The sequence below is a fragment of the Echiichthys vipera genome (assembly GCF_963691815.1).
Source record: "Echiichthys vipera genome assembly, chromosome: 19".
NCBI lineage: Eukaryota > Metazoa > Chordata > Actinopteri > Perciformes > Trachinidae > Echiichthys > Echiichthys vipera.
The window spans coordinates 16,406,459-16,433,725 of NC_139844.1; the positions used below are offsets into that span (position 1 = coordinate 16,406,459).

At 42.1% G+C, this 27,267-nt stretch overlaps 1 protein-coding gene across 2 annotated transcripts in view; it reads left to right on the forward strand.

The window, feature by feature from the left end:
- Positions 1–570: 570 nt before the first annotated feature.
- sash1a (SAM and SH3 domain containing 1a) overlaps positions 571–27,267 on the forward strand; it is a gene marked incomplete at its 5' end in the record, with an annotated part of 160,138 nt that continues 133,441 nt past the window's right edge. For both annotated transcript variants that reach the window (XM_083934040.1, XM_083934041.1), the window contains one exon: positions 571–1,074. In XM_083934040.1, coding sequence (XP_083790166.1) covers positions 571–1,074 — 504 coding nt within the window. The remainder of the gene's footprint in view (positions 1,075–27,267) is intronic.

Sequence of the window (27,267 nt, forward strand, 5' to 3'; positions counted from 1 at the left end):
TTTGGATTTAATTCTTCAACGCGCTGACGCACAGCGATACAGAGAAGTATAAGGAAGGAGGATAAAGCCGTGAAAACGTTTGTAAGACGCAGCAGCTGCCGTGCGTAACGGACGAGATCTGCTCCAGCAGCTATTTGAATGACAATAGTTTGAGGCAACTGCTTTCTTGTTTGTTAAAGGAAGCCTAATTAATGGGACTGACTGCGCGTGGTAAGACTCTGAAATGCTGAAATGACATTTGGGATTTGAAAGCTGTTTCAAGTGGAACTGAAGTGATCTTGATTTGTAAATATTGGCAGGTGTTACTGACTGTCAGACTGAGCCTTTAATTCACTTACGGCTCTGGCTTAAAGCACTGCGGACTCACCAGGTTTGGGATGGTAACCAAACGTTTAGTATGGATAATCCAAAACTCGTTTAATGGAGTTATCGTTACTTTCCTAATAACTCAGAAAAAGCACACATTGTTATTAGCGACCTTATTATGCGTTTAAAACGCCGAATGGGAAAGTAACCATCACTTTAGTGTCTCCTGTCCTCCGAGTTGTGGTCGATCTGGCAACAGGCAAAATGACAACCAACGGACCTGTCATCGTTTACGAATGGCTGAAGACCCTCCAGCTTGCCCAGTACGTCGAGGCTTTTGTGGATAATGGATATGACGATCTGGAGGTTTGCAAACAAATAGGAGACCCCGACCTGGATGCCATCGGAGTCTACATCCCTCACCACAGGCAGAGGATTCACGACGCGGTGAGGAGGCTAAAAGATGAAGCCAACGAGACGGCCAGTGGACTCTACTTCACCCTGGAGCCGATGCCTCCCGCAGCCGAGATTTATACGAGTCACATGGTGGACCAGTATGAGTCCAAACTGCGGGGATCCAAGTCCTGGACCGAGCCCAACAGTGACCGGGTTGGGCGCAACGGTGGATACATTGGCGCGCAGAGGAACCTGACGCTGGGCAACAGGAGGGAGCTGGTGATTTACCCAAAGCTGAAGCTGAAGATAATGATCAGGGACAAGCTCATCAGAGATGGCATCAACCTCTCCAAGCCGCCCTACTCTAATAAGGTAAGAGGAACCTGGATAGACACAGGTCACGATGGTCACATGGCACACAAGGGACCACGAGTAAATTAGTCTGACAGTCACTTTGAAAATATAAGCCTTTATTAACTTTTCAGTTTTTATTCTTAAATAAGATCAAATGAGACACCTGCTTTGAGACATTGTTTAATTGGGTTGGTTGTCAAAGCAATAGCCACATAAATCAGAAAATAGAGCTTCCTTGGTGACACATAGATTCAATGATTTGCAGAGGTGGTTGTTTTGTTTTTAATGTACCAGATGCATAAGGCTCAAAAAGGGCTGTCACCTGCTCATCACCCATCAGCCCACTGTCAGTCATGGCACATTTTGTGTTAAGAGCGTATTTCACTCGCATGTTCAACATCAAAATACAGTAAGGTTGAAGAAACTGAGCCATAGGTGAATGTCAGTGTGATGCCTAAGCATCTTCAGCCCTGCTGCACTTTGCAGAAGTGTGATTGGTTGCTGTCAAGGTGAATGCTGGAAATGAAGTTGCTACGGATCAATAAGCAGAGAGCTGAAAGAGGAGATCCCGAGGAGCTTTCACCCGTTTTGTGATTTCCTGTAGGGGGAAAAGATTTACACTCCGGTTATTAATCTGCCCTGACCTCACCTGCCTTAGCTTTCAGTGTGGGTGGATCAACATGGCACACGAGCATCTAAGCCCTGACTCTTTGCTGTGATGAATGGCCAATGGGCTATCGTTGGCAGGGGCAGTAAATGAAGAGCACCCAGCTGGGTAGGCTGTTGCAGTCCTGGAGCCAGACTGAGAGGGCCTCTTGTTTTCACAGGACTGATGGTGACCTTTCTTCAGAAGTGTCTGAATCATATGCCTTAGCTGAGAGGGTCCCACTAAATGACTGCTGTGTACATACAAGGGGTCTTTGGATTGCAATTGAGGAGTGAGAGGTCAAGGCCTCCGCAGTTTTGCTGGGGAGATACAGCAACATGCAGTTTTATTTACAACGGAATACAATGCATGTGTAACAAGAGTAATAACAATCTAGAGAAAAAGTTGCTGGTCAGCAGAACAGATTAAAACTATTATCTATGGTGCATGTGGTTTGGAGGCTTGTTTTGAATACTGGGACTATTAATGTCCTAAGGCAGTGTCAACGATGCATATATTTCTGATATTATTTCCTAGAGAATTACTGACTCAGAAAACAAGGTCTGCTGGCCTCCTCAAAGATGTTCTTGGTTGTCCTCAAGATCTTGCACATTAGATGTAACTGATCCAGAGCATGGTGATTATTGCCTTTGCAGTAGTTGAATGAGCCTGAGAATTGAAGATGGAAACACTATCCTGAGTGACTGTGTTCTCTGTTAATGATGACTTTATGCTCAAGTCTTTAAAGAGGTTTATAGTGGTGGGGGATCACATTGATAGACCCTATATTTCTAAAATACTGGTGATGTCCCTGTGTGTCAGTTGGACTGTCTTTGTGTATATGCAAATATTTAGGTGTGGGTGTCTAACAGCTTTTCAGTCTCACTTGGCTTTCCAGCTGAACCAGATCCAGAAGATATGGTGTTCATGTAGTGATATTTCTTCATGGCTAGATATACCTTACACATCTTAATTGTCATTTATTTTATATGACCCAGACCTTGGTAGCAGATCCCTTTGCTATTTTCCCCATTAACCTTTTCAAATGATACCAGTTTTGATTCCATTTTTGCATGTTTTTGTGGGCTCTTTTTGTCCGTATGTATATTTCTGCCACTTTGGCTGAATGTGAATCCCACAGAGATTTAGGATTTGTGAGGGATTATCTGTCAAACCAAGGCTGAAACAAAGTGTTGGTTCCAGTGGGTAACCATCTCTCCCTTTGAAGGCTGTATTTATTTAGAGCCGAAGCTTTGGCATTGAGGTTTTGGAGGGGAATGAGCAGGTCAAGGTCTTTCTATCGCTCTCTCTTGGGCTCTCTTTGTGTGCGTGTGTGTGTGTAACCCTGTAGTTTTGAATTGGCTCCAGCCCAGTGCTTTTCTCCCCAGGAGAAGTGAGAGAACTGTGAGAGAGGGAGCTGTGACCAGCTGATGGAGGTTTGACTAACTGGGCTGTGATTGGTTTCTCTCTATGCCTTTTTGAGATGACATGTCACCCCTAGTGGCGACTGGGACCAGACTGCCAGAATCTGGGCAATTACAGCCACACAATGTTAGTCTCGTAGGATGTTCATTGTATAGTATAACCAAGATCTCCATCCGCATTTAAACTGTCCCCAGTGTTTTCAGTACACAAGGATTTTCAGGGAACCTCTTTTCGTCTTTGTGTCAGTGGTTTTGTCTCAGTTGTCATTGTGCGAAAAAAAACAGGTACTATATGCACTAACATACAGAAATCCTCTTCAGTGTATGCTAGATTGTTATCACACCGCTCACTGAAAGGGCTCTGCTGGATGTAATAAATACCCATGATCCTTATCAAGCCCGTAGAGACTCTTGTCTGAGAGGGAGTATTATTTCTCATGATGTAAACAAACACTTGTGCTACAGGGTGCACATTTCTAAATCTCCCATCAGGGAACAATATGAGATGCCGTTTTGCTTGTTGTCGAATGCGCTGCAGTCATAGAAATAATTATTTGTCATTCTTTTGGCTGAAATCCGCTTTGTAAAAAAATGTATTTGTCAAGTGTACAGTTAGTATGTCTTGTTTTGGACAGGTACTGTGCTCTAAATGGTGGCAGGGGGCATGTTGTATTGTCTGCTCACTGACTGCAAACTGCTTTTTTTGACGCATATTTGATGACGTAAAGACTTGACTGATTTGGGCGTAAAGCTGCACAAATCTGAAACGTAACGCTTTTTAGCAGCCTGGTGTGGCATTCTTTAATTGCTTTTAATGAGAGTGAAGGATTTTGCTCACTGCTTTTGCGTTACTGAGCGCCTGTTGTTTTCTGCTCTACATGCCTTGCATTTTTGCAAGAGCGCCCTGAATGCCTTCAATTGGAAAGACTTCAACTCAGAGCGTAAAAGCACCTTAACACAAGCCGTCAGGACTTCTGTACGCTTCTGATGTCACAACTATACTATAAATAGGTACAAAAGGTCGCCACCCCAGCTGCAGTGATGGTGCAGAAATACCAGGAGTGCAGTTGTGAAGGACCTGGAAACACTGACCAATCGGAGCAGACTAGGCTTTTTTTGGGAGGTGTGTTTAAAGAGATAGGTGCTAAAAGTGAGCATTTCAGAGGGATCAGGGGTGAACACAGGTACTGTCTGACCGTATGAGAAAAATGTGTTTTTTGAACATTAAAGCATGTAAACATGTTTGAGAACAAACACAAAATACAAGTATGAACCTGAAAATGTGCGTAAAATTAGACCTTTAAATAATTTTGCTCAGTGCAAAACTATTTGAAGATGTGTTCTAATCCTAGTGTCATCCAGAAACTGCTGCTGGTAACGGCAGACACGGTCAGTCATAATAGCGCCTCATTGTTAGTGCTTTGTTTCGGGGGGAAGTAGAAGCTAAACACTGGGAGATTCTCCATTGTTTGTATGGAGACTGATGGAGCCGCATGTCCTTTCACTACTGGTCTGTTTTACATTCCCAATTTCCTGCCATTGAAATGGACTGCGGATGCAAGTGTCCAGCATTGTGCAGATGAGTGGGTGATAAAAACCTGGGTGTCATGAAGAGAATGAAAGGATTGTAAAAAGATGGGCACATTATTTGTCCTGGCTTAAACAAGGCTTGGCGTGTGCTTGGATACGAGAGCCACTGCCTCTCCATTGTTGGTGGGTGACAGTTAGATGTTCAAGGCCGTTCTGACTCCCACAGAACAGCTGATCAAATGTGGTAGGGAATCCTGAGGCCTCCAGCTTAACCAGCCTGAAAAATGTAAGAAATGCAGCAGACGTCCAGAGGGGTTGTGTCTGTCAGGGTGTGGAAAGCACAGGGAAAGGTAGGTTTTAACTGACTGTTTTATTAGCTTTCCATAGAAAAAAGAAACCCAAAAAGATGACCACCTTACATGCCAAACACTCACCTCACTTCCTGTTTCAGACCTTTTATCTTGATTAGTATCCCTGCACTCTTGCCAAGCAGGAAATTAGGTTTTCTGTTTGATATGACCCTCTGTTGGCCCACTGTGGTTATTGAAGGCCTCCAGGACTGCATGACTGCCAAGGCTTGGCGTGGAAAATAATTTGAGTAGTTTTACCTTTTTAAAAGATTTTATATTCAAAAAATATGTGTTGGAATCAATGTTTTCAAATCTCTTCTCACTGCAGTTCCACCAGAATGTATACGTTCACAGTTCAGTGAAGATCAGGTAAAAGCAGAGAGTAAATCTGATTGAAGGCTTGAATGGAAATCAGTATGTATTTATTCCATCCTTCTTTCCACTACATGTGCATGTTATCTTGAAGAAAACATATAAAAAAAAACACTTATTATATGGCTAAACTTTTTCATTAGCTCAGTTAGAATGCTCCAGTGAGAGCTTTTCATGAGCTTCTCATTTAGCCTATGTTTTTGGCGAATATTCAATACTCTTCATCTTTGTCCCATGCTATATGGCTGGCATTCTGCCATAAGGGGAGAGAAGCCTTTCACAGCAGCCCGAGTTTTCCATGGGCTATGCCGAAAGCTCTGTTTGCTTAGTCTTTATTAAGGGCTTCTTGAAGGCATAATCAGCCAAGAACTCATAAAGGGGAAGTCATAAAGAAGTCAAGGACCAGCCTCTATTGTCCTGAGAGAGGGACAGAGAAAGTCAATTAGAAAAATGAGCCACTGTTTACATTATGGAAAAGTGGGGTTATGTGGAGCACTAAAAATGGATGGATCACATTCCCATCAAATGGAAAAAAATCCCATATTCACTCACTTAGTGGCCCTTTGTGTAAACAACCCGTGTTTAGGGTCTTTTTAAACCATCTTTGTTAAGCATAAACTGCAAGTACCAGTATTTAGCTCTTTGGAGAGCAGCTGGGTGTGGTGAGGACTGAGAGCTATCACAATGACCTTTGACCTCACTGCTTGTGACCTGTCAGACTAAAACATTAAAGCATTAATGTGATCTCAGCCGAGACAATGAAACGAGCACACGCTCTTCTGCTTCTCAGTGGGTACCACAGCTTAGCAATGTCAAGTTTACCTTACATTTTATAGTCTATCGCTTCAAGTGCATGTGATTGCTTTCCCATCTATAGGACATCACGTGTAATAAATGATTCGTGAGCAATCTCCTGTTAGTCAAAAAACAATAACTGGAAAATGAGCCAGATCACAGATTTCCTTAAAGTGCTATCCCTGCAAGGCATTTCCATTCGCTGGATGGTTTTGCTCTTTTTGTAATGGCTTGACCACCCATCTCCCGGGATCCTGTGCAAATGTGGGAAAGCTGTATTTGCAGCTGGCCTTCTCGTTTCAGCAGGATGGGGTGAGAGGGGCTCTCTCCTACTGTGCTGGTTCTCACATGATCAGCTAGCTTTTAAGCCACTTTTATTCCCCCGGACATGTGAACTTGGTTAGAAAGATGACATTTCACAGAGCTGAAATTTACAATTTAACAATACTTCACTGTGCTTTCTCTCTATTCATTAACAGGAGCAGAGAATTATAATCTTAACATTTATTTATCTTTCTGGCAGTATAAATGTCACTACCTCTAGCCTTTGGAGATATATTGTGTTTAAACTACATTTGCGCGCTACATTATATGTTTACCACTTTATGCAGTCATGGTAACCGCTTTAAATAAAGCAGGCAGTGCAGCCATTTGGTTTTCCACAGTGGTGCTGGGGAACAGGTCCTGATGACACACATTCATGACAGATACATTATCAGAGCTATTCTGGTCCAAGGTTTGAGCAGCTTCTAGACAGCCTGTCTACATGTCCACATAGTGTCTGCATTAGGAATGACTGCAGGCTGCATTATCAATACTGAAGTATACCTGCCTTCTTTCTTTGTACTTTAATTCTAATGTTGATCATTGAACAGTCATATTGTTGGTACTATTGTCAATTCAGTTATATTGTTTTCCCACCCATATTAGTATGCATATGCAGAGGTGTAGGCTCACGAGGAGAATTTTGTATGTGATACAGGACTTAACCAGGAGCCAAAGGAGGTAGAAAGCATCTTGGAGGTCAGTGAGAACATTATGGTGTTAAGTCTTATTTGCACTTCCCTCATAACAGTCTCTCGTTAAAACTCTGTGCTGAATAAATGGACAGATGTCTAAGCGCTACTTGCATGGAGATGAAGAAAATGTATGGCTGAAGTTACCAACGGAGGCAACGCACATCATAGCATTGTGCTGGCAACTTGGATGACGTGTTCCCGTTACTGCTGATCGGAGCTGGAGCCGATAAATACCTGTGACCACTGCAGCGTCATTTTTCCAGGGATTAACGCCCATTATAACCTTTCCCATTAAAGACAAAAGCCATATGTTAGTGGCTTTGTTTGCTTTTTCAGATATGAAGTGAAAAGGTCAATTTTAGTTGCCTTGAACTCCTGTCTGAGTCATGTCTGTATCATGTTTGACCTCAAGGCTTTATTCTATGGTTCAGTGCACAGAAGGCAGATTCCAGTCAGCAACAGCAAACAGAGAAACTAGATTTCCAGTTGCTGCTGTAAACATGTTTGTTTATTTCCAAATCTCTCTCACCAGCTTGTTTTTATCCAAAAACAGTGTGAAGTAACCTCAAGGAATCATATCCTGTTAACAGCAGCCTTTGCTATAGTTACAGTACACAATAATGACCCTGTGGTCCTCTTTGAACAGAGGAGATGGAGGAAAATCAAGATATCAAGTGCCCCAACAGGATGGAGAGTGACAAGAGAGCAGGCCTGAGCATCTGTCTGTGTCAAGATCCAGATTGCAAACACACTCGCAAATCAACACATTTGCACATGTTTTCCCTCTCCACAGCTCCATCTAGCACACACTCATTACTAAACCTGCAGTGATTACTCTGAAGGGGATCATTAAATTCTCTCATAAGAAATAACAGAATTTCTTAGAAGTATGAGGCCCTACATTGTTGCACACCACAGGCTCTGTATGCATGTCAGTCATCTCAGTTTTACTGTACTGCCTTAGGTAGTCATGTGTGACCTACAGTCCAGGAAGGCTAATTACATCCGACTCCCACGCAATTCCAGGCTGGGAGGTCAAACACTAAGGGGGCTACGTTACAAGTTGCTGTGGAGACAAATGGAAAGATCTTTAAGCATCAAACCAAGTGGTTATCGTGCAATCTCATTCTGTGTGTTGCTGGCTTTACATGGCATACATTTAGGTTGTATAGTATAGTGTTACAATCCAATGCTCCATAGATTTTAAATATTGCTCACGCTATGTAGTAGACAAGCTCTCTCATGCAGTGGTATTTCTGCACTCTGATTCATTTTGCTGAAAGGGTCAGATCGGCAAGAATAATCTATGAAGGTCAAGCCATATTTTATAAACCACTTATTGAGGGTTAAATTTAATCTGGCATCATGTCCTTCTGAATTCATCTCTGAATTATTTATTTGATTAGAGCCAATTTCATCTTAATTGCTTGTTTTGTCTGACCAGTAGTTCAAAACCACACATTAGTAGATTCACAATGATATAAAATATAAAAAAAGCTGCAAAAACTCACAGTTCAGAAGCTGAAACCAGCAAATGTTCGTCACTTTAATTTGATAAATGGCCTAAACTATAAAGTGATTGTTGAAATGTTGAAATGGCAATTAATTTTCAATAGAAAAACTAATGAAATAGTTATCCAATCATCTTACCGTAACAGTGCTAGTCATCTACTTGTGTGTGCATGTCGAGATATAAAAAACAAATACAGTCCTAAGCTCGCTTTTTTCATGAGTATAACTCTGCTTGTCTAAAGATGTGACAAAGCCCATTCTTGTCATGTTTCTTAAGATCTGCTTCCAGATTATGTGCTAAATGAATGAAATTATCCTCTTTCCTATGAAGATGCTGTTAAACATTAACAATGACAGAGTTCTTTGCAATGCATTGTGCTCAAACAAGCTCCGTAAATCAGAATGATGAGGGCGGAGACGTACAGTGGTTGCTGGTCTCCTTGTCTTAAAGCACTGAGTGGTTTTGGAAGGGGTTTAAGTGCCGCTACCTACAACAGAACTTAATTGTCCTACATGTAGCTACAGTTTGACTCATGTCAGCCTATATCATCTTGGACTGTGTTTTAGGGATATAATGTAGGGGTGTAGAAAGATGAGTGAGCCATGATAGTAGTGAGTATGAGTGTTACAGGGAGACAGGGAGAGCGTGTATAATTACCTTGTCTGAAGCTGCTGCCAGCTTGGTGTATGGAACGCAGCGCAACCAACTCTCCCCCCCCCCCTTATCCCTAATTGGTCCATTTCCAAGGCATGAGGGCAGGGCTGCGCTGAAAGCTTTGATCATGGAGACCACACCAGTGTCGATATGTCCCTACCTGAGTGCTTTTGTAGTGGCTGTGCTCAGCATGAGATTAAGCCATACTGAACCCATGGAGTGTCTGTCTGTCTGTCTCTTGCTCTGGCCTCCCTACGGCTCTACATACCTGAATGTGAACCCTAATTACCTGGCAGTTACTACATTCCTCAAACACGCCTACGCAAACACATTCGCACACGTATTGTGTATTGCACATGTACTTTTAAAAAGGCAGCGGCATTTCCTAGGTATGCTTTTGTCTTGTGTGATTTGTGGCGTGTAATATTATAATCACTTACAAAACATTTATGAGTGCCAGCACATTCCAACACAAATGCTAATCTGTGTGTTTGAATGTGTGCATATATCTCCCTGCTCGTGAGCACTATAGGTCACACGGTATTTCTCCTGAACTGATACTAATTGAGGGAAATGTTGGGCGTATGTGCTGGTGACAGCTATTTAGTTGAGCTGAGAAAGTACAGAATAAAAATACTGAAAGGTACCATTATGTTTTTTTTCTTCCTTACAACTTTCTGAAGCCATTTTCTCATTTACTCTGGACAATATCCTTGATTAATTAACTGTGGACATTGTCCAGTGTTGCCCTTTCTCACGTTTAGCACACAACAGGAGATTGTCAATGTTGTTAACTTTTAATTTCATGTCCAACTGATTCTGACATTTGTGATCTCACAAACCGCTCCACTGGGGAATGTCTAGATAATATCATGTTTGCAGTGCATGTGTGAAAGGGACTTAAGATTTCTCTCAAACAAGTTTTAGCTGACCCGGAGCAGCTCTTTTCTGAATGTAATGCAGTGAAGACGTCATTAGTGGATCAATCTAGAAATGAGTATTGAGGGGTTCATCACGCTTATTGCTGCTTTTTGAACCTTGTACACATTAGCGTTCATTGTTCTATTCATTAAATGTTAAACCCCTGCCACACCACTTCATGCAGAGATGAATAGGGACTCCACTGCGACTGCTGAAGCCGTCCCAAAACCATTTTTTATCAAAATATCACATCATTAAAGCTTCAGTCGAGTCCTGTGACTCCTGCAGAGAAAAGTCTGTTGAAGTTTGTTTTTGTTTTGGTGAACCTTGTAACACATGATTCAGTTCACTTATTCTAATCTTACTTTAAATACACAGTGAGTAAACTCTAGAGATTCGGGTTTCTCTACCTCAGTGCAAGCAGGTTTGAAGTCATAAAATAACCAAACAGGAGCAAAGGATATGGACATGTACCCAACAAACACTCCACTTTTCCACTCATGTAGTCTTGTCCCTCAATGCATATTTAGGAATTCTTCTTGTATTTTGGGATGCCATCTAAGGTCACCCTTTGTTAACGTCTGAATTGTGCACTCTTGGTTCTGCTTCATCTGCTGTGGGCAAACCGCAAAACCATAATTTTCAAGTCAGCATATCTTTTAAATCAATGCTCTGCCAAACCAACCCCTGTTTACTATAATGGAGCACTTTCTCAAGGAAAGTCTCTCAGACAAATCTGGAAATGCGTAACATTTTTTTCTGGTCCCACAGCACTTTGTGACATGATCGAGTGGGCTTCCGGGGGCCTGGCGCCATCATCCTAGGATCTTGGATCATTCTGACCTCAGTTTATTCTTAGGGTTCATATTACACATTCAACTAGAGTCTTGGCCTGAGTTGAATGTGTGAATAAAGTCATCAAGCCTTGTTGGTAAACACAGCCATCTGAAAGCTTGTTTTCATGCAGCTGGCCTCGTGTGACTTTTACTGAAATGCACTAGTTTATGTAACTAGTCAAGTGACAGATTTCTAATACTCGGCTTTGTTTAAAGAGGATTAGGCTAAATCCATATTTATTTCGACATGGGGGATATTACAACTATAAAAGCTTGTTATGAGCCTAGTTTATACTGCGGAATAATTATGGACTAACGAGAAGGAGAGCTCAAACACAGAATGTTTTTCAGAACAGCTTTGCATAGTATGGCTCAACACTTGTCCTTATATTTCTTGTTGCCCCGTTGCCCAGAGTCCCCTGCACAGCAACAGCAGGCTGATAATCACGTGCAGTGGTCATGGCCTTTGGTGGCAGAGGAAGCGGCGTAAATCCGCTAAACCACCTCTTCTCTATGAATCCACACAGGGCAGAGCTGATGTCACACACAAAAGCCAAACAATGAACTGGCCGACTGACAGCTCGCCATCCAAACGTGAGCAGAGGGGTCATGCATCAGGAATCTGCTCTGCTCCTCGCCCAGTTTCACCTCATTCTCACTTACTCACAGGCAGGGGAGACAAACTGAAATACAAAAAGACAGACTGGCAGGCCTGTCAAGCCAGCAAAGGGAGAAAAAATAAAGACAGTCAGTGAGACACACAGGCAGTTTTAGACAGACAGAAAAATTAGCACACACAAAGGGATGCCAGCAGAGATGGAGATATGATTCTTTAGTCATTAAGGGCGCGCTCACACTATCCTCCCGGACCGAGACCCGGACTTTAGGGTACTTGTCCCCCCTCCCTCTCCCCCCCCGCGCCCCAGCCCCGTTTGTACTCACACTACCAGGGCCTCGGCCAATACTTCTTGCTGTCCATACGCCTTCAAGCCGTAACACGTCACAGGCATTGATCGCGTGTGTGTGGCTTTGTTTACAAATCTTTCCACAGACAGTTTTTGTGCGTCTTGTCGACTGTTTTTGAATATTTTCATCCGACCAAATCTGCAGTAAACACTCCACCTCCGCATCACACCAACATGAACCTTTCACCGCCATTGTTGTTGTTGTTAAATGTCCGCGCATGGTCCGTCCTTCTATTTACATGTCCGAACAGGCGGACATAACGCTACTGTCGTAGGGCTCGTGCTCGTGCTCGTACACGTGCGCACGCTCGTGCTCGTACATGTGCAAACGGCTCCGCTAAAGCCCACCTCTTTCAAGCGGGCCGTGGCGGCCCAGCTGGCCCCAGTTGAGCGCGGAGCGGGTGCGCTCACACTACTTAAAGGTACTAGACTTTAGCTGAAAAACCGGTTTTGGCCGCGGCCAAAAGGATAATGTGATCACATTATCCTTTTAACAATCTTCCCTTATTTGAGCCCTTAAGAGAAGCTCTACCTCTATCACACCCCATCATAGCCATCATATATTTATAATAACCTGTTTTGATATGCGTGCACAAGGTTGTGTTTGCAGCCTCGAGGCAATTATTCTCATCACATATGTTGGGAGGGAGGGAGAATATAGCATCATTTTAGGATTATTTTCATTTCCTTTTTTTTGGCTTTTATCTTTCTCATTTTCAAATCTCCATATTATGTCAAGTTTGACCACTTGGGAAAGGTAAGTATTGAGCGTCTCTAAGGAGAACTGTATTGTGGTATGAGCCTTTGTTATGGTCACTTAGCCATGTCTCTGGCCTGGAGACAATATCCCCCCACACACTGCAGTCCAGAACAATGGACTGGAGGACTGGGCTTCTTCTCCTAGCAGCCCCTGCAGCTCTGATACCCGTCCACTCCATTTATAGTTGAATGCTAGGAAGCCTACATACCCCTCTTTAATACCCCCCCCCCCCCCCCCCCCCACACACACACACACACACACACACACACACAGAGCAAGCACTGCCCCATTTCACCCAGACTTGGTCAAACACAAACTCCTAAAAATGCAGTAAATGCCCTAAATTATGCACCTGCAGGCAACTTTCATGCTCGGGATCCTCAAGTGGAACAAGTATAGGTGAATCTGAGAACTAGATTACCTTGCTAATACTTCCAGGAAGATGACAAAAGGTCTTTGCAGACTCCAGTGGCAGCCATACTTAGGCTTCTTTGGGAAGTAGACGACAATGCAGCAGTGGAAGTTGAGGGCAGCGATTATGTGTGGAGACGGTCTTCATTGTCATGCAGGAATCCCACAGCCGGGCTTATATCAATTGTTATGTAAAGTGGCCATTCATATTTTTCACCCTATTTGAAATGGAGGTTCTGGTTTGGGTTTTGTGTGGAAATGATATAGAGACGAGTAAACGAAGACATGTCTGTAAATATGTTGTTACTGCGATGCTCCTCCTTTGAGTAAAATACGCCTTAACACACATGCACACTAACCATCACTTCCTCTTTTGTTCCACCATCAGCTGTATATTTTTGTAGAACAAAGGAGTCAAGTCCCTCCTTTTCGGCAGATAATACAGGACAGGTACTCCATCTTGTTTCTTAAATGTGTTTGTCTAGAGAAATCAAAGCCTCTCACTGTTTCTGTGATTATTGCTCGGCGAAATCACGACAGAGTGCACAAAGCTCAAGAGTTCTTATTGTTGATTAGCACTAGGATTCTCCTGTAATCCTAATCAGGATATTGACGATGGAACCTCTTCACTTGGGGAGAGGCTGAGGGGCTTTTGTGATGAAATGGCATTATGTCCTCCGAGGCTTTATTCTGGTCACACAGGCGATGCTGTTTATACAGTCTGAGGAAACAGATTTAGAGAATTCCCCGTACTGCCTCACTCCCTGTAGTAGTAGTAGGAGCTGTGGTTGTTTTTAAGTGGCAGTTTGGGAGATGTTTGCCTAAGTGCTTAAACTCAATTAAAGTTCCATCAGGAGTGTTTTTTTCTAGCTGCTGCTCTCTTTTTTGTCCCTGTCTCCTATGTTTAGTTGTGATAGCTAGCTGCTCGTGGTGACTACAGTCAGTAGTGCCAACAGATTGGAAGAAAACTAAAGGGTATTAGACAGGGCAAGTATAATATTTTTCAGGGTAAAATGTATAAAAATAAATACTAATGACATTTGTACTAGTCATAATACTATGGCACTATATGTGCTGTTGTAAAAGGAACATCTGATGTTCCTTCTCCTAAATCCTCCAACCCAACATTGCATGCTTGCAATTGCTTCAATGAGCTAAGAAGTAAGTTGCTTTTAAATTGTATAGAGACATGAAGTCCAGTTAAGAGACAACACTATGGAGTCATGCGCACAGTTGTCGATGACAAAAAAGTTGTTTTCACAGTCACAGACACTCTGATAGCACTTTATATGTGCTATCAGGCACAACGCAAAGCATTGGGCTCGACAATAATCCTGTTTTCCTTTCAGGTAGATGGCAATTTTAGTAGCTGCACTGTAAACTGCCGACTTGGCTTGTTACCACTGATCCAAAACCAAGCAACCTAAGGCATTGAGTTGGTGCAGCACATAAATCACAGAACAGACATTTTCTGCTGCTAATAGTCACTTCAAATCAATTCGAAGAAATTTCAGGATGGGTTCTCCAGTTTGATTATCAAATGCATTACAGTGCTTCCTGTTAGAAAAAAACACTTTCAAACAAATTCCCAAGACCTTCCCTCATGAATACTTTGCTACTTGTGTGTTCCTACCCTGAGAGAGAACAGCATGTTTTTTGTCTGCTTTTTAATGGCTGTCTCATCACTACTGTGCCATACCTGCTGTGAAACAGGCCTTTACACTTGATTCACATCACTGCGACTACTGCGTGAGAAAGCAGACATGCATCTCACTAAAAGTTAGAGTCCCAATATGCCACAGGGGTCTCTTAATCTTATCTAAGCTACTCAATCAGTGCATTTACATGCACATCAGTAACCCGAAAATGGCTCTCCCCCGGTTAAGGGAATATTCGGGTTATTGAAGTTCCCCTCGTTTACATGAAAGGGGGTTGACACCAACATACAGTGATGTTACTTGCCATTATTCGATCCGATTATAATCTGGGTTTTAAACTGCACGTAAACGCACTGAATGTTAAAATACTGATCTGCATCTTAACCTCCCTTGCTTCTGTAGACCACTGGCTGATTAAAGGCCATGTGGGCTCAAGCCAAGGGCACATCCTATCGAGTCAGCACTTGGGATGTAAAACATGAGCGGAAGTGTGCCATAGCTTTATTTCCAATGAGGCCTGTGTGTGTGCGTGTGTGTGTGTGTGTGTGTGCGTGTGGATTCCAGCACTTGTCAGACATCCCCACTGCATGTCTGATACTTTAACACATTAACACCACACCTACACTTGGCCCTGAGTGTAAGCAAGTACAATATTTTGATGCTGTTAAGCCTCTTCATATTTGTAAGTCCCCACTGACAACTTCTCTATTGGGTATTCTCCCCTCGGTGAAAGAGGGGAGCATGAAGCCTGGGTATTTATGTAGACGGTCCCAACAGCCCCAAGTGAAGCCTCCCACTGAACCCCATTCATAACCAGCTTATTATGGGATGTCAAGTCTGGCATCCTTCCTCTTTTCCAAGCCGTGTAAGTGTTTTTTTTTACTTTGATGTGTTACCAAGGCAACATGTAGGAGCACTGCTGAGAGTTTTTGGTTGCACTCTCTCCTGTGGACAATGAGCCCAGTGACAGGCACCGCTGACATGTCTTCTGCAGTAATCATGACGACGGAGATTAGGTCTTGCTGCTAGGTTAGGGCTTTTTGAGTGTCAACTATTGACAGGCAGTAGGTGACTTAAGCCCAGTGCTACAATTCCCCCAACTGCCTCATTTGCTTTCCATCTTGCATGCCACACCTCAGGATTTGGAAGCTGGGGTACAAGCCAATTCTATAAGTAGGTCACTATGTATTGAAAGACTGAGTGATTGAGTGTGTGGAAGTGTAGTATGTTCTATGAGCCTCAAACGCCTTGCTGCTAAATACCAAGACCTTGGAGGAATGCATCCTTATAAATGAGAACCCACAGTCATTCAATCCTGAAGGGTTGGACTCCAGGCATGTCCTGTAGGAATATCCTGACTCAGCCAATCCTGGCACGCCCGCAGGCTCTCAGCTGCTAATGTGTTCCTAACTGCGTGTCACGTATCTGCCTACTGAAGGTCAGAGGTCGAGTGGAATCGTTCATCTGGTCTCCATAGAAGAGGAAAAGGCCAAAGCAAAAGGGGAAGTGTGCCTTGTGCTGGGTCGGATAGAGTCGCTCAGGGGCCTTGAGCACACCAAGCCCCCCATTTTCACACATGCAGGAAATTATCATTGATATGCTGCTCATCCACAGGGAGAATGTTTTCCCTCTCGTTTTGTCTGTTTGTTGTGAAGGTGTGAGTTGGACACTCACACCATTGGAAGGACAAACAATTTTAGATTTTGGAACTCTAAATCACAAGTACAAGACTAAATATTTTTGACACTTTTGTGGTTGATATAAAAGTTGCATCAAGATCCAATTTACTTAGCTTGACAATTATTACTTTGTTTTTCTTTTTGGTGCATCCTATGATGGGAAACACTTTCTTTTTGGTGCATCCTATGATGGGAAACACGTTCACATAAAGGTAAGATGCTCTATTTTTCTGTTTTCATATGATCAGGACTCGTCTTTGTCTCCCATTCTGGTTTGAGTCAGGACTGTTAATGCCAGTGAAAAAACAATGCATCAGACTCACATGGCCTCAATATCACGGGTGGGGGACAGCTTTAAGTCTAATATGACCCCTCCACCTCCTCCTTAAATAAGAACAACATTCATAGACATATGATGAGTAAGCTGCCAAATGCAATGTGGGTCACAACGAGAGAAACGGCGCACTCCACACACTACAGCAGAGTTTAATACAAGGGATGTTTTAAACTTGATCAAGTGGCTTCATAAGATTACTTAGCAGTGTTTAACACCCTGGATTCGTCTGTTAATGTCACGTTAAGCAGTCTCATCTCCAGAGATGTTACTTTGCAGTGGAGGAATAATTTCCAAAGTGTTTTTTGTTTTGTTTTTGTGGTTAATTTGTCTGTTTATTTACTTTGATAGAGTTGCCTCTGCATTGAAATTTCAGTACAGCAGAGAAGGAACTGAAAACTAGGCTTATTTGTTTATCTCCAATTCTTGGCAAAGCAGCTTTATCTATTGTGTGTGTATGTGTGTGTGTCTGCCTCTGTCTACTCTCTCTCCCCTCTGTCTCTCCACAGAGGGAAACTCGCTGACAGAGGCTCTTTGTTAATAGGGGGAGAGAGAGATGAGACTGGGTCATACAGGCAGATTAGTGCTCATTGAAATCCTATAGGAAAGGTCATTTACATAGTGCTGCTTAAATCCACTTGTGACCTCATTTTTGAACCCATTCACAATACTGACACCCCGCACTCACGTCTGACAGTGTTTTGTAAACACATGGTGGAGCATGCATGTCATGTGCTTTTGGGAGTCTGGCCCTGCAGTGTAACGGGCAGAGCTGCTGAACTGAACTTCGGTTCCAGAGTTTCACCCTACTGTGATGTTTGTTTTAAGGAGATTTGGCTGATCCCGGCACATTTTTTGTATAAATGCTCAGTTTGTGTTGGGCTCTTCAGACTGCTGAGACCAACAACAGGAGTTTGTGTGGTAACGTTCTTTCCCTTAAATGAGACTAAGAATGTGGAAATGACTAATGGTATGGCACAGTGATGAGAAAGATGCCAAGTCTGTTGAAAAAGCTTTCTGCTTTTCACAAATTACTCCCTTTTGGTAAATGGGAATGTGTTGCTGCATTGCTATAATAAAGCTAGTTGGCAAATTGTATAGAAACAATGTGAACAAGCTGCACTGCCTGCCTTTACATGCTTCTGGAAATGCATCCATAACTAGATTATATTGTTGCATGAGAGAAGATTAAGCTCCTTAGCCGTAGCAAACAGGACAAAATAGTTTACATTAGAAGGAAAAAGGCTACATTTATTTGCTCTGAATTCCTCGGTATACTAAACTAGACATTAGAAACAACCCGCCCTTTTGAGACTCATCCCTAATTTCTCCTGGAAACACGCTTTGCTAACAATACTTGAGAGCAATCACAGGAAATCAGCCAATTCCAGACTTGGCAGAAATGTAAGACACTTAAGGCTGAACCGTGTCCCATCGCAGCAGTTCAAGAAAGGACAAACTGAAATCCACATTTCAAGTGCCTCAGCTTTACCATGGCAACATTTGTCATTGAAGAGGTTGCAGATGTGTCTTTCACATGACACTTTTGTGTGTTGCCAAATATTGGCCTTCAGTGTGCTATTATTGTCTAGACTGTTTGCATATTGTGTTGATGTACAAGTGTCATTTTATATGTTTCCGGCTTATCGGATAAGTGGGATCCTTGATAGGCAGACACTGTCTTCACTTTTGCCAGAGCAATTAAAGCTAGAGAGAGAGAATTCTATTTGATCCCCCTTAATTGTCTCCTGTTTCCCAAATATTATATCCATGTGCCTTGTCCTTGTGAATCAGATTTACAGAATCTAGAAACACGATATCCAATTTAAATTTGTGGTTTGAGAGATTTGTGTTATGGGGTAGTGTCTGTGATGGATGAGATGACAACAGAAGTGTCAAACACCACAGAGATAGAGAGAGGCCAGAGAAGATCCCATGCTTCTCTGATTGAACCTGTGTGTGTCTTGCACACATACAAAAAGAGTTGCATTTGCAGTCTGCAGTACAAAATAAAGTACTTTGCCGGGTAACAGTCAGGAAAGGAAAGGATGCTTCCTTAGATGTTGATCAGATTTGACTTATTAAATGTTTTTGAAATAAACAGAGATTTGAAATCCTGACAAATCATCAAGATTGTACCCAGTTATGGTTACAGTAACAATTCAGATGTTCAGATTACATGAACTCTCCTCCAGCAAAAGACTGAAATGAATTCCATTATTCATGCTACCATTCATCATCACTCTTTAGTCATTTAGTCAATAAATGAAACCACATTTTTCCTTTTCTCAGTGTAAATAAACGGTCGAAGATATAAACAAATTCCTTGGATTTCATTTATTCCGTCAAGGTTTACTTAACTAAAGATCTTTTTAATATGGCATATTCTTGTTGGTTTTCTACTCGCCTGTATTTGTGTGTTTATCTCTTAATGGTAATTCATGTACCACTGTTACACAGACTCATTTACAGTTGTAGCTGCATTTCCCCACTGTACGCCTGTGTCTATTCATCAAGGTTGCTGAGAGCAGCACTAACCCAGGGTCAGCTGTTTGCATGAATGTCCCTTTAATGGTCTTGCTTTAATAATGCCATTATAATCCTTCACTTTGAACAATGCATGGTGTCAAGCTAACTACATTTTTAACATTGCACAAGCCATTCCAGTTATTGGTGAATATCAAGTAAATGTAAGAGTGCAAGCTGCTTCTAAGTAACCAAAAATAGTTGAGGGGTATAACAGTGTCACTAATTACATACTGTTCTTTAAAATTATTGTTTCAGCCTTACAAAGTGCATAATTATTGGATTTTTCACTTATGCTGTTGAAGTTCCTTCTTGTTATTAAGGCATCTCCTGCTTATCCTAAAGGAACACCGAAGGGGCTTTTAATCATTGGTAATTGAAAACCCTGCTGGGATTAAATGAGTCACAATGTGACAACAGAGCTGTGCAAATGCCCTGCAGAACTCCAACTATGTGCCTGCTTCCTGTCTGTTCCCCTATAATCGTCCTGATTACAAAAAAAGACATTCCTAATCCTAAATTCAGATGACAGCATCTTTACATTTGTATCACCAGTGAGTGACATGATCCAGATTACGCTGCACCACCAGAGACCAATCTGACCGTGTCAAAGTAGCTATTTAAACTTTTGCTGGTGGACAGAATAATGAATGTATATTGAATTTTATTTAAATTTGGTCTCTTGCCTTTGGTGAAGGTGAATCACTTAATTTGCGTAGTATGCAAAAATAATGGGCACTTAGGCTTCTTTTCTCTTGTAAAGCATATCATTTTAATCCTTTTACCTTTCATAAAACTTTATTTTTTTGAAAGTTTTGATAAAACCATAATATCCGCAGAAGGCTCAGTGACGGTCACGGTCGTTTGTTTTTCTTGAACAGGACCCTCTCTGATTCTACCCGCCAGACCTTAGTATTAGAACTCTTAGAACTCAAGGGGAGGCTGCTGAAATAATGAATTTCAGAAAAGTCGCTGTGCATTAAGGAAGAAGCTGTCAATTTATTCTTCTTATTCTTTCTCCCCATTTTGCATCAAGGTTGTAACTTCAACAAGACCATTTTCAAATTCTTTAAAAAGGTACATGGTAACAAGTGTGACATGAATATCATTTCTTTTTTGGAATATACCACACTAAGGCCATATGTTCAGATTTAAATAATTCAATCCTGCTCTTGATCTGATAGTTCAAAAGCTCATGTTGATAGATTTTTGATTTAATATTGAAATGTGACACTCCTTCCACTGCAAGTGTTGCATTGTTCTCAGTTCAAGCCTAGAACTGCTTATAAATTTGGTAAACACAATCGTTTTGGAAAATTCAATGGCCAACTTAAACATTGGTAATGTACAACTGGCAGATTGTACATCAGGTTAATGGTGGAATTTGCATAATGCTATGGTTGATCTGTAACACGTGGGTTTTTTAGAGGCTAATATATTCCCCCCTGGGTCACATAAAGGCCATGACATGCTGAAATGCTTTTCAATATCCAATTATTGAGCATTGACTATGATCAGTCAGCTCAAGGACAGACTGTTGGTCATTGGTCATTAGCACAAATGAACCCCGGTCGATGTCCGTAGAATCGTGCCCGGAGTTTCTCTTTCACACACGCAATACACAACAGGAGTTGGTCCGTGTCAGATTCACTCTTGGTTTGGTATAAACAATGGGGTTGCACCTTGGTAGAGCATGCAAGAGGGAGAACGGGGCACAGATTACTTCATGCTGACAAAGTGCCAGAGGTTTGCTCTATGCACACATTGGATCACTCTGAGATTTAACCATTTTAGTACTAGGGAGCTGGGAGGGTAAATTGTATTTGATTTCAAACTCACTGGACATTTTCATTCTCACAACCCCGCAGGGTAATTTCTAGATAATTTCAGTTCTACAGCGTGAAAGGGAAGTAGGTCTTATGACTATTTAGGCCTTGAGTAACCTGTGTTGCACCTTTTCCCTCACCCACTCCACCATCAATCTCCTGCCTTAATAATGGCAGGTTTATAGTGTGAGCCCCAGCTGATTGAACCAATTGAGACTGAACTTGGAAGGCCAGTGTGATTTACTCACTGATCAGTAGCAGGATGGGATTTTCTGGATGCTTAAGATCAACGTGGGTTAAGCAACCATCTGCCAGCTTTGCCATGCCTTATTACCACAGAGGGAAGATAGTTCAGTTAATAGAGATAGCCCAGTCAAGCAAATTAGCCCCTAGCTTTCTTCGGGTTGGTCATTCACCAATTGTGTGTTTGCACAGATGTGGTCATTAACTTGGCAGGGTTTAGTCGCCGGGGAAGCAGAGGTGATGTTGCTCCATTGTGAAGCTCATTAGTCCGATCCAGTAAATAGCACTCATTGTGAGGGCGAGGAGCTATGGGAGGCCGATTCCAGAAACATGATGATTCACTTATACAGGACTGCTGAGGATTCAGATCAGAGCTGATGTTACATAGCCCTGCCAGATGAGTTGGCAGAGGTTAAATAACCACAACTATTGTTCTCACCAAAACTGGCTGAGTCTCACACAGAGATTTTAATAGGGTAGTTATGGTAAATATGGTATAATTATGGATAATGATAGTTGCAGTGTAGATGAGTCTTGTGTGGAGAACTGGAATCTTAAATCCTACTGTTCAGGGAGTATGGAAACAACATTGTTATTATTTTAGCTTAGACCCAGTGTTTTAGTTTTGTAGCGGTTTGCAAGAAGACTTCAATAATTGGGCAAAATGACATCATTCACAAAAGCACTGTAACTCAAGTGAGAATATTTTCAAAATATTTTAATCCAGCACACAACAATTTGCATAAGTCATGAAATCCATTATCTTTGTCCCCGCTAAGCTGTGAGTCACGGTTTAACATTTTTCTCATGGTGTGGAGTTCAAAGAGACTTGTAAATTTCATGTGGAAAATTTCGACTTATCACATCTCAAACTCTGGTTTCTTGTATTGATGGAAAAAAAAAGAAGGATGTTCTGCCGATCAGAAATGTTTCTGCTGGTCCAGACACATTCCTTGGCCCTTCCACAGTGATTATTAGCTGTGTGCGCGGTAAATACGTCATGCTTAGCATCTCTTGAAAGAGCTCTCTCTAATTTTAAACAATTTGTGTTTTGGTCAACAACAAGCCCTCAAGTCAGTTGGTCTATAAGAATGCATGTTATGTTGGATAACATATTCCTGCTTTTTGATGCTGTGTTTAAATTATGTAGATGTGTCGGTTTGAAGCTGCTGCAGAAACTGTTGTGATTACCACACGTGCATTGGATGTAATCATAATGCATATTTAAAGGGGACATATTTAGCTGACTTTCAGGTTCATACTGTATTTGTGTTTTGGGTGTCTACAAGAACATGTTTACATGCTTTAATGTTCAAAAATCATTTTTTTTTTTCTCACACTGTCTTACTAAATATACCTGTCCTAATCCTCTGTTTGAAGCGTTCTATTTAAGTGCCTGTGTCTTTTAGCCCCCCCTCCTGAGCCCAGTCTGCTCTGATTGGTCAGCGTTTCTCCCCATCTGCGCTCACAGAGTCTCTGCACCGACTGTGAGGGCTCTGTAGAAACACTTTCTACCTGTATATAGGCCTTGTATAGTTGTGACATCACAACCATAGGTAAATCCCGACAGCTTGTTTTAAGGCACAGTTTTTGAATACAGGCTGTGTGCTTTTTTCTGTGGAGTGAGCATTTTGATACTTCCACAGTATTTATTTAGAATCTAGACTTGATTAATAATAAGAGAAATGACATAGATATCTTTCTTTGTACAATATCGGCCGTTTTCAATAAAAAAATGGATTTTGCGGGAAATTTTTAAATTTGTAAGATTTGTTTAAAATAACTAGGGTAAATGTAGAATTATGAACCCATTCGTATGATAATGTTTCAAATATAGTCAGGAGGAAAAACAGTTCAACACCCATTATTCTTTGATTTCATTCTGTCTCATTAGGTTTGATCTGAGGGCGCACTCACACTGTCCTTCCGCACCGCGCCCCGGGCTTTAGGGTACCCCCTCCCTCTCCCCCCGCGCCTCAGGCCCGTTTGTACTCACACTGCCCGGGCCTCGCGCAAATGCTTCTTGCTGTCCATACATCATCACGCCTTAACACGTCACACGCATTGATTGACGTCATCGCGATGCGCACATAAAGGACGTCAGAACCGCTGATGCCTCGTGCTCGTACACGTGCGCACGCTCGTGCTCGTACATGTGCAAAAGGGCTCTACAAAAGCCCACCTCGACATCCACGGCGCGCTGTCCGCAGTTATGCGCGGAGCGGGTGCACTTACACTGGTCAAACGCACTAGGCTTTAGCTGAAAAACCGGTTTTGGCCCGGTGCAGAAGGACAGTGTGAGTGCGCCCTGAGTGGCACTTCCTGTTAAAACCAGTGGTTTAAAGAACTTGCCAAGGAGGCAGACGCAAATCTGAAATTTGTCTTTCCCTGTCCTTGCGTCCTGCTTGTATGTTTGAAGGGGAATACAGTGTGCTCCATCTCTAATTTGGGCACTAACACAGCAGAAAGCGTGATAAATGGATTGGGAGGCTGAAACAGAGAGAATGTGCTCAGCTGCTGTCTTCTGTATTGCACCGAGCCATAGTCTATTACAACAGGGCAGTAGCAATGGGTTATATGATCTAGTGCTATTAGAGCACTTAAAGTCAGCATGTCTCCCGATCATTTAGCCCCGCTGAGCAGTTATGCCGGATGGGCTGCATGGACTCTTTATCAAATTCTCTCAGCAGAGCAGATGTGCCAAAAACCACACAAGCCACGGTGATAGAAATACATTATATATGTTTTTCTTGTCTTCTCGCTTTCGCTGCTTTTTCCAGTCATGAAATAGATATTTATGCTGCTGTTCTGACTTTAATAACAGAGAGCAGCAGTACAGATGGTGCTGCTTCTGTAAGTCCTCGCTTAGTATCATAAAACTGTTAGCCACTGCAAGGTGAAACAACTGAAAATGATTTAGAGCGTGAGTCTCCCCGCCTCTACATCCTTCTGTCTAGTGCATGGTAAACCTCGTGGAGTTTATTTGTGACCTAGGTTACAAAGTTGCAGCGTTGCCCAGCAGTTAGACAAGTTGTAATTGGAAGTTCTCAGGTTTGAACCTAGCAACAGGCAGTATAACAGAAAGCTGAATTCCTGCTTGTACAGTCAGGTTTCAGGTGACTTTGGAGGGAGGAAAGCCTATTGCAGGCAATCACTTATCAGTTGGCTTGATAAAATATTTCAATAATTCGTATCTCTATAAAGATAGTGATTCAATCAGTTAGAAGGCTTATACCTGTCACTCATACTTTGTATGCTAACCTTCCAGTTTTGATGGTAATTACTTTCTAGCGTCTCTGTTAGCTTTCACTGCAGGAGGGGCCGACCACTCCAGATGTATTTCAAAACAGACCGCTCTCTCGTAGATTATATTTGCTACATCTAATTAGAGGCAAAATAAGGGCAGGTTCACTGCAGTGGCATGCAGGAAGGAGGTAGAATACAGGCAAACATGCGAAGAATCACTAAGCAGTCTGGGTAATTATTTTTAAATCAATATTGTGACAAGCAAAGCTCTAGAGTGCCAAATCCTTGCCCGTCAGATTTGAGCTGACGTATCCCTGTGGAATCTCCAAAGCTCGTATGCTGCAGCCATGATTGATTCCCACATGATACCTTTCACATGATGGCCATCTGCATTTGCTAACTTGGTGATCCCAATCGATCTGGTTCTTCGACGTGTGTGTGTGTGTGTGTGTGTGTGTGTGTGTGTGTGTGTGTGTGTGTGTGTGTGTGTGTGTGTGTGTGTGTGTGTGTGTGTGTGTGTGTGTGTGTGTGTGTGTGTGTGTGTGTGTGTGTGTGTGTGTGTGTGTGTGTGTGTGTGTGTGTGTGTGTGTGTGTGTGTGTGTGTGTGTGTGTGTGACACACTATAGCTTTCATTTGAGTCCTGCTTCGATTTCATTAAAACGATGCTTTTGTTAAAATAATCGCACATAACTGCACACATACTTGCACATAAATTGCACAAACAGAAGCTAGACTTGACAGATGGGGGCCATAGGTAACCGATAATGAGCCTCTTAACTTTTGCCTTTGAACCCACCTCGACTGGCTGTGCAAGCTGTACTGCATCAACCTAGTCAAATTATTATACACTTCTGTATTTCAATTGTGTTCTTTCTCCTATTAGTTAGAGCCTGCAATTTCCATTTTCTAATTCCCCATTATGTGAAATCTGCGCTGCTCAGAAACATGTTACAGTACTAATTCTATTGTTCTCTTGTGGGATATGTTTATGCTTTGTACTTTAATTAGAGAGTAAGTATAGTATTTAAAGTAACTTTAATCTGATATAGACACCGAAGGAATTAGAGGAAATATAGACTTAATGGCATGTACATCATTTTGTAAAATGACTTTTCTAAAGCAACAGAAAAGTTTATTTTTAACGATTCTAACAGTAGTTTATGTTCAACATGTAAATCTATTTGCAAAACAAATCGAGTGCAAGAATACAAGAGATCAGCTGAAGAAGTCAAATTTATCAACCCACACTGGAAGATATATTTTTACTTGTCATGGTCTTTCTTTACCCAAGGTGGTAATTTCACAGAGAGGGAATCTGGGAGGGACTCTGGCTCTTTTATTTAGGTGTGTGTGTGTGTGTGTGTGTGTGTGTGTGTGTGTGTGTGTGTGTGTGTGTGTGTGTGTGTGTGTGTGTGTGTGTGTGTGTGTGTGTGTGTGTGTGTGTGTGTGTGTGTGTGTGTGTGTGTGTGTGTGTGTGTGTGTGTGTGTGTGTGTGTGTGTGTGTGTTTTTTCCTGCGCTTTCTTTGAGTGTGAGACAAATTTCTCGCACCCATCAGTTCAACCTCACACCTCCTGACAAACTACATTATGTCCGCACTGCCTCGCTGGGTGTAGTGCCCTACTCCACCAACCCCCTCTCTACACAGCACTCTGACTGCAGCACTCAGAAAACAGAGCGGCACCTGACAGCATGGAAGCTCTTTCTTGAAGGTGACAAAGTGGCCTGAAAACAAAATCTCCTCTGAAACCGTCAGGATGAGGATGTGGTATCTTATGTTAGGGGTGTTATCCTGGGATAAAATTTACTGTCACAATTCCAAAGTGATGTCCTTATGAGTCACAAAATGAGTCTGCAGCAGGTCAAGTTAGTTCTATTTCATGTTGGCCTATGATGATGAAAAAAAAAACATTCTAGTAAAGAACGAAAAGATGCATTCTCAATTCATTATGAAGACTGTCATGATACCATTGAGCAAATGTACAAAGTATGAAATCCCAATTAAAATCTAACTCTTTTCTCCAGATGCAGGTTTGATTGCAGGAATGTAAGAACAGCTGCTACCAAGCCGACCGTAAAAACTCAATTGAGCCATGGGTAGCTGGGTGTTAAGAGCAAATGAGATCGGGGGAAGAAAAACAACAGTATGTGACCATTCTTCCTCTTTGCCCCTTATGTAATAAGGTTTTAGAATATGCTTAAGATTGTATTTGTGCTCAATTGAATGTATTTGGGTAAGATACAGATCTTTGCTGTGGTCAGGAACAGGGCGAAATCAAGCTCAGACAAACAACACAATGATTTTTCAGCCAATTTACAGAATTGCGTTGTTTTAGAACCCCTAAAATGGAGACATTTGAAAACGCTGCTGACCCTGCTTTATTTGAAAGCTCTGTGGTTGCGTTTAAGTCTAGATGGTTGGAAATGGAGAACTTTTAGAACCGATGTTGTAGACACCCACATCTGCTACTTGATTTGGTCTGATCAGTCCCGAAGTGTCCTCGC